The sequence below is a fragment of the Manduca sexta genome, chromosome 9 (assembly GCF_014839805.1).
Source record: "Manduca sexta isolate Smith_Timp_Sample1 chromosome 9, JHU_Msex_v1.0, whole genome shotgun sequence".
Classification (NCBI taxonomy): domain Eukaryota; kingdom Metazoa; phylum Arthropoda; class Insecta; order Lepidoptera; family Sphingidae; genus Manduca; species Manduca sexta.
This window is the reverse complement of record NC_051123.1, coordinates 197,683-206,275: the sequence shown is the minus strand read 5'-3', so window position 1 is coordinate 206,275 and position 8,593 is coordinate 197,683. Positions and strand designations below refer to the sequence as shown.

The 8,593-nt window shown below is 36.8% G+C and overlaps 1 protein-coding gene across 1 annotated transcript; it reads left to right on the top strand.

Annotated features, from left to right (window-relative positions):
* Positions 1–1,890: 1,890 nt before the first annotated feature.
* LOC119188839 lies at positions 1,891–8,583 on the top strand. Its single transcript, XM_037436879.1, has 6 exons — positions 1,891–2,237; positions 2,980–3,136; positions 3,634–3,745; positions 4,088–4,204; positions 5,841–6,054; positions 8,370–8,583. The coding sequence occupies exons 1-6, from the start codon at positions 2,075–2,077 to the stop codon at positions 8,522–8,524; spliced, it is 918 nt and encodes a 305-aa protein (XP_037292776.1). The 5' UTR covers positions 1,891–2,074; the 3' UTR covers positions 8,525–8,583.
* The last annotated feature ends 10 nt before the right edge of the window (positions 8,584–8,593 follow it).

The following is an 8,593-nucleotide window of genomic DNA, read 5'->3' as shown; positions in this document are numbered from 1 at the left end:
GGCAAAAGCTAGTCATAGATTAATTATGCTTGTATTATGTAAGGTATATATATATAGAGTGCGTTCGGCTAATTTCGGACGGTTTTTCGGTGTGTTGCGAGGAGTCTCGAAAATATTTTTTTTTCTCATAAAATATTTAAGCAATACCAACATTTTATACATGAAACTGGTTATTATGATTGCTATTTTATGTGATAATTTAATCATCTTCCAATTCTCTCTGTGTAAGCTTAAAAATATATGATAATATCTGTATAGAAATTTAAAACCCATAGAAAAGATCGGACCTTCGCGGGGTAATTCGGACTCCGTTCTCATAACGCTTCTAATGCTAGTATGATAAGGTCCACAAAATCAAACAGAAGTCTCAAAAATGTTAAGAAGAGCGAAATCCACCTTTTTTGTTTCAATGCACATAGCGCACCCGTTCTTGGTCGTAGCATCAACTGTGGTATATAGGGTGGGGCAAAAAGAAACGGCGTAGCCGCCTACATAGCTTAAACTAAAAAATAACCATAGATTCGTGGTATTTTTTCGTTAATGTATTTTGTGTATGTAAGGTGTTTGTAAAAGTACCCTGAACCGGCAGGAATGCATGAAAAGATTGATGAAAGTGGAGGAAGTGAGAGAAGTATGCTAGAATTGTGCAAACTGGCAATACATAGTCTTTGCCTACCGCTTTGGGATAGAGGCGTGATACTGAGTATGTATGATAGCGACGATAGCTTAGTTGGGTGTAGAACGGACCGCCGAGACTAATGTCCACAAGTTCAAATCTCAAAAATCTCACTTCTGACTGTTCTAAAAAATATTTGTGTATTGTGAATTATCGCTGGCTTTAACGGTGAAGGAAAACATCGTGAGGAAACCTGCATACCTGAGAAGTTCCCTCTAGGAATTGTTAGGGTGTGTGAAGTCTACCAATCCGCACTATGACAGCATGGTGGATAAAAACCTAATCCCTCTTGGTAATAGAGGAGGCCCGTGCCCAGCAGTTGCACAGTACTTATATAATACATGGCTGATATTATATTATATATTTATATATGTAATAAGTTTCACTTAATTATATAAAAAACGATTATGTAAATAAGGATTTAATTCGGTCTATCGACTCTTTAAAAATACTATTAAATTCCTAAAAAATAATTTTAATGAGATCTAGAAACAAAAGTTGTGATCCTTGACAACGTATGTTTATTCATAAAACCGGTATTTCAACAGATTAATTAAATTTGATCGTATAAAAGGTGAAAAAAACAATTAGTGTTACCACGATCGTAGTTTTTCATAATTTTTATTAACACAGTCACGCCATTTATTTTTATCCCCGAAAATTCGGGCACATATTGAGTAGGAAAAAATTTTTTTTTCTACAATAAGTTAATTTTACTTTGGCAGTATTTTTTTTATATTGTAAATATTGTTTCACGATTAAAAAGGTTATTAAATTGTCGGTTAATCTCCGCCGAACACATCATTATAATTTGTAACCAAAATTATTAAATAAGAAACATTTTGGTAATTCAAAATTTGTAAAAAGAACTAAAATAGATTTTTTAAATTTACTCTTAAATCTTTGCATATTCTCGCCGGTAACTCGTGTGCCAGTTTTATATTTCAAAATAGTTGTGCGATACAAGAAAATAATTAAACAGCCATGTAAACACTTATTAAATTAAAACTTGAATGACTTTAAAAAAAAGAAGGTTAATGGTCCATGTTAGTAGTGTTTCGAAGAATTCATATTCGCTCGCGACTTTGCTCGCTATCAGAACATAAAAAGAACTAGTTTTGTTTATGAAAATCTTCTTCGAGTTTCTGACTTGTCAGTTCAAATTTAATATTGTTGAAGCTTTGTCATGATAGTAACAAAGCAGGTTAAACGGTAGATCGTAATCGTGGTGAACAAAAAAAAAAACAAATTATTATTATATGCCATCAAGACACAAACAGTTTAATGTTTTTTGTCTATATATACGCATCTACCATGAAGGTTTTATATTGCCAGTAAACGTGATTACGATTCATCGAGAATAGTACCAGTTCAAATTTATCTGTGGTGCAGTTCGCTATGGAACGGATCCCGAAAAATCCTATTTTACAATTCCATCCAGACACAATGGAGTGCGTTCGGAAATTGTGCAATTTTAACACACAATTGGAAGTGAAGGAAGCCGTGGATTTATTGGATGAATGGGTGAAGAAACAGAGCCATTATCGAAAGAGGAATTTTAGTAAGTCAATAAATACTGTTTTTTGCTTTTAAGAATTAAATTATTGTCTATTAAAAATAATTGGCCATTTTTAAAAAAAGAATAACGTTGATTTTGAAATTTAAATTTAGTCGTGTTCTAAACAAAAAAAATTGAGTTTGATTACATAATATATTTATAGAATTTATGTGGAAAGATTATATTATATCGTCGCGTGTGATGATGATGCGTTACAAACTATTATGACCGTTTTTAAGTAAATGATTTTCTTGCTGCTATATTATAAAATATGTATAATTTGTGGAGTTTTTTTGTTAATACTCGTTGAATAAACTCCATTTATAAGTAAATAAAAACAAGTCCTGGATTAAATTATAATAAGTCTACATTTCTGACTGCCTTTGTAGCGTGGTTGCATTGCGTGTCCATGACCATTCTGATGTCTCGGGTTTGAAAACCGGGACGGGCATTGGTATTGGATTTTTCTGCTCAGTATCAGCTCGGAGTTGGAAATTTGTGGCCGATATTGCGATATGCTAGCACCTTATCATATCATGGGATGGAACAATAAGGCGAGAAGTGGGTGCCTTAATTGCGCCCCTACCTGCCTCTTCGGTGATAAAGACTTGTGTCTCGTCTACTTTTCGCCACACTACATTTATTTTAAACTTTTATTTTGTTCTAGGAAAGAATCGCTGTAAAATCTTATTACCCATTACAGTTAATTGACGTAGTATCTATTTATACCTGCACTTTGTTCCAGCAAGAAGTTATTTAGAAAAGACAATAATAATAAACAAAGGTTCAGTGGAACGAGCAAAGACACAAATCGATCAACTTTGCGCGCTGAAGACGATAATGCCGACATTTTTCGAGAAATGCCACGCTAGAGACGAACTAGGGCATTTAAAGAGTTACTGGTTAGTAATCAATACTGTAACATTTCCAACGTATTTGCTAAACGCTGAAGCTTGCACCATCAAGACCTGAAGCAAGAAACATTTGTTGAATTTTCTGGAGATAAATACAAATAAAACTCCAAAGGGACCCTTGTAGGATAACTTTGTTGTTAGTCTGTCCTCAAGACTATTTGTAAGGAACGCAGAGAGGTACCAAGTTGTGAGGTGCTGAGACGTATCAAATTTATATTAAACGTTTATCCCGCGTGGAGGAGTTTTCCGGGATAAAAGTCCCGCTATATATTTTCCCGGGATAAAAAGTAGTCTATAACCTTCCCAAGGTCTTCAACCATCTCCATACAAAATTTCATAAAAATCCCGTCAATAGATTTTGAGAAAATCTATAACATATAGACAGACAGAAAAGGGGACTTTGTTTTATGCTCGTGTTCTTTGTAGTTGACAGTGTCTGCGCATTGCGTTATTGATTAAGTGGAAATACTGAACTCTGTTTCCAGCATTCAAGGGCTTCTTCCAAAGTTGACTCCTGAGCATTACCGCGTATATATAGGCAAGTTTCGTAAAGATGGACTGACGTCATACACTGACATCTTCAGGTTTGGAGTGCTTGTAAGTAACATTCTTATATAATGCCAGTTAGTTACATTGCATCTTGAGAAATTTAGTTTTTTGCATTCAAAGAAAAAGGCTGGGCATGCCGTGGATTATTTGGCCCTTTTTTAAATAAATATGTATTAACCTTCAAGTAGACAGACTTTACAGACTGCTATCAGTGCTGTTGTCATAAGGATAGCTAAGGGGAGCGGGGAAGGATGTGCGGCAGATACGGTTTTGACCACCCTAGAAAAAGACTCGCGCTTATACAGGTGGCTCGCGTTTGAAGGATCTTTTTTTGTTTGCGCCCGCTGCCGCTGCCCCTTTAGTCAAAATCCCTAGCTAATCTGACTTAAGGAGTACGACTACTGCAACGGGCTAGTGTTAATCGCAGACATTAGGGATATCAACGTGTTGCGCCTCAGCTACAGCCTCAGCCTGACAGAGTTGCGCAACATCTTGACCATTGCCACGGTATAAAATAACTTTATGGTTTTATAGCTGTTGATACGTATGATCTCAGACATGCGAAGATTATGATCGTCGATATTTTTAATTGGTTTGAATGACGTGACGAGCTTGCTGCCCGATGGTAAGAGATACGACCTCACATAAACAGTGATTTGAAATATGTTTGAAACTTAATGCCGCGAAAAATGATGCACAAGTCAATTAGTGTTTTAAACGTCAATATACAGTCCTACCGCTGGGCATTGGTCTCGTCTACTATGAAGGGCGTAGGGTAAGGTAGACCAGGTAGTAAAAGTGGCGATAGCCTAGTTGGTTGTGAAACGGACTGCCAAGACGAATGTCCGCAGCTTCAAATCCCAAGGGCACACACCTCTGACTTTTCTAAAAAATCATGTGTGTATTCTTTGTGAGTTTATCGTTCGCTTTAACGGTGAAGAAAAACGTGAGGAAACCTGCACATCTGAGAAGTTCCTCTATAGGAATTTCGAAGGTGTGTGGAGTCTACCAACCCGCACTAGGCCAGCGTGGTGGACTAAGGCCTAATCCCTCTCAGTAGTAGAGGAGGCCCGTGCTCAGCAGTGGGCAAGTATATAATACAGGGCTGATATTATTACATTATTATTAAGGTAGACCATGCTCGTCTGTTGCGAGTTGGCAGACTTCACATACCTTCGAAATTATTATAGAGAACTTAAGAATGTAGATATCCTCACAATGTATTCCATCACAGTTACAGCAAGCGATAATTCACAAAGACATATGAATTCAGTAACGTCAGAGGTGCGTGGCCTTGGGTTATAAACCTGCAGATATTCTCGGCAGTTCGCTTTACTCCGAACTGGGTCTTCGCCGCTAAGTTTATAGTAGCATAGTTTAATTCATCATTAAAAACGTCTCACGGACATATATATTTATGTGCTAATATCGTTTAACGTGCGAAATAGTTTCAATGTGGTGACAATGAAATTGACGAGACAATACTTTAATATCTACCATTACCATTTTAGGCGGAAATAAGAATATGTACTAAGTACCTTGGCTTATAAATAAACTTGTTTACTACATATTCGTAGCAATATTATAAGCATTTTTTTTGCTATACAATTTTTTTTAAATATGTTTTGCCTGTTTTGTAAACCTTTTTTTGTATGTTTCTTCGATATAGAGAAAGAACTTATAAATGAATACAGGTATAAAACTGTAGAGAATTGAAACGATAGTGTCTCCCATCATCATAATCATCAGGATGTCCACTGCTGAAAATGGGCCTCCCCCTATTAGTCCTCCCTAAGATTTCCAGATTGACCTATTGGAAGCGGCCACATTGTCTGCCATAAATATAGTTAAAAGAGGTGATATTACCACCTAATAGCTTTTGTCTCCAGCTCCGTGACTGTGAAAAATATTTTTCGGTATAAATAATATATTTTGGAAATGAAAAGTAGCCTCTACCATTCAGGAGTAATGTAGCTTCCTAGTAGTAAAAAAAATCAAAATTCGATTTGAAAGTTCCGGATATAAGCGCATTCAAACAAACTCTTTAGCTTTAAATATCAGCATAGATTCAAACAGTACACAAATATATCAAAACTTCGCTTAAAAAAAAATCATATACCATTCCATTTAACCATCATTCCAGGAAGGCTACGACATGAGGATAAAAGGGATACACTACGTGACGTCATCACGGGCGGTGGAAGTGCTGCTCCGACTGATGAGATCAGTGCTGAGTGCTAAACTGAGTGAGAGGATGCGAGTTCACAAGACTGTGGAGTCATTATACGAGGTGGTGTCGAAGGAGATACTGCCGGCGGAGTATGGAGGTGACGAAGAATCCTTGTTGACGCTTTATGGTGAGTATCAGTTTTGGAAATACATATCAAGGGACCCGTTAATCGGGTTGAAAGGTTCTTTGTTCTATGTTGAGGGTCTCCTTTTTCCCCACTTAGCCCGTATTAGGTCGAGCCGTTGTGCGTGAGGGTTGAAAGGTACCCTAATTATTTCAATTGAATATAATTTAATATAATTAAAAAAAGTGTAAAACTCTTTAAAGGGGAACCCTTTACGCCTGATGGTAATCGGTATGTGCCACCATAGACTGAAGCAATGCTAGAAGCACAGCCAAGCCGTTGTCTACCGATGTTATTTTCAAGAAGATTTATAGTTTTGTTTAGTAAGGCAATGTCAAAATGACAGTGTATAGTGATTCGTACACATGTGGATACCATGATCATCATTTCAACCATCATTTCCACTACGTGACATACTTAGGCCTCTGCTTTTCGTCCCATTCTCTCAAGTCCTGTGTAAAATTTACAGCCATTTTCAATAAACGATCCCAATCTCAATCTTCTTCCGAGAATGAACCAATCAAAATAAGCTATTTGTAAGCGTGTCAAAAATACTTTTTTATGATTGGTTCATTTTTTGATATAATTCGAAAAAGCGATTGAGATCTATTATTAATAATGTCGGTTAGTAAACGTATGTATAAGGAATGAAGGTATAATTTTTTTGGTTTATAAAATATATTACGAGACTTCTCCGCCCTCACACCCACCACTACAACTCCTGTAAGCCAGGATCAGCAGTGGCAGGCTTATGACACTGAGCGTGAAGCTCGGCGAGTCTCAGGGAAAACTAATATGTCATTATCCCGCAACAAAATTAATCAAATAGAAAGATAGGGAGGAGTTGGAAATATTAATTGTCCACTTCCCTCCATAGCAATGCGGGTGACAAAATCATGATCTAAGGAGGCGTTATAAAAAGATATTATAATTTTTCACATGAATGCGTTACTGTTATGATGTCTGTACATATCGTTCACTTGATTTGTAACATCTTGCAACAGTGAAATTAAACTAATTTTCGGATGTTATTTTTGTTGGGGAGAAAAATAAAATACTAACCGCGATAGAATCTGAAAATTAGTTTAATTTCAATGTCTAACATTCACGTAAACATAATAAATCATTATCTTGCAACAGTATAGAAATCCAGCACAGAGAAAATGTGACAACGATGAATAGAAAAATATTATCAGTATGATAAAGGATTCACACGTGGATACAACACGCATTTATCTCCAAAGGTATGTAGAGGCGTAACCAGGGTGCACCCACTTTTCGCCTAGTGTATTCCGTCCTATGATATGATAGGGGGCCAGCCCTATCGCTATATTGGGCACAAATTCCAGGCACCTCGTTGATACTGAGCAGAAAACCCCAAATATCACTTTGCCCGACCTGGGATTCGAACCCACGACCTCAGAGCACTGCCGTATCGCGCATGCAGTACAGCTACGCCACCGAAGTCAGAAAAATAATTCAAAATAAGTCAAATACGCTTTTGGGTAACTCAATACCGCTGCCTCTAAATTTATATCTGTTTATGCAATAATAGTACTTAATATCCATAGCACACAAAATACTGTGGCGGATGATATTAATTTGACAGCGTTAAAAATAATTTACTTTATTGCAGACCTTTTTTGGTTTTTACTGGTGGTAGGATATATTTTATATCCGCCCGGATAACGATCACCGTACACAAGGTGTTAAAACCCGCCATAGTGGTCCACGTGTGTCGCGTTCTGTGATCAGCCTGTGATTATCCAGTTCCAACAGGCAATAGGGGACCGGACTCATTTTGTTCTTTATTATTATCAAATATTACGTTATATAAATTATAACACAGAAAAATTATTTAAATCTGGTAAAAATCAACAAGTTATAAGGTTTCAATTTCGGTAGAAGGGGCAAGTAAGGAGAAACAGAAAAGAGGCGCAATACCCACGTGTGTTGACGTCATCGGGCATTACGACGCGTGCGAAAAGAAAGGGATGAAGCGATATCCCCACATCGCGCCCACTTCGGCACATAGTAATATTTGAAATATGAATTACTGGCTCATTTTTTAACCAATTTTATTGTAGTTTTCGCAGCAGGATTTCTTTTTAGTATTATTAACCATTACATATAGAATAATGTACAAAATCAATCACAGGACGGTCCCCTATTGTCTCGACTGCCGAGGGGTAATCAACTCTCGTCAGTCGACATTCTATTGGACCCCAGTTACTTACCATCATGTGCAGAGCGGTCTCTTTGCCATACACGGATAAAAAACCTTTAAACCATTAAATAATTTAATGAATATTTTTCAGATAAATGGGTGGAAGAGCTAAGCGAAAAGAAGAATGTGGACTATTTTAAAGAAATGAGAGAGATTAGAGCTAAAGAAGGAGTTCGTCAGACCGAGGTGTATAGATCACAGTACTGCGGACTCGCTGGGACTTTCCGAAAATTGAATATAGACTGAACTTCGTTTGGTACTTACATTTACTATTGTTGTGGGATTTTATCATCAAATATGTAAGACAAAACACTG

Excerpts from the sequence above, each read along its gene's own strand:
- LOC119188839 (XM_037436879.1), top strand. The coding sequence starts at position 2,075 with ATGGAACGGATCCCGAAAAATCCTATTTTACAATTCCATCCAGACACA. Across the intron at positions 3,746-4,087 it reads TCTTCAGGTTTGGAGTGCTT|GAGTACGACTACTGCAACGG; the intron begins GTAAGTAACATT and ends ATCTGACTTAAG. Across the intron at positions 4,205-5,840 it reads ACATCTTGACCATTGCCACG|GAAGGCTACGACATGAGGAT; the intron begins GTATAAAATAAC and ends CCATCATTCCAG.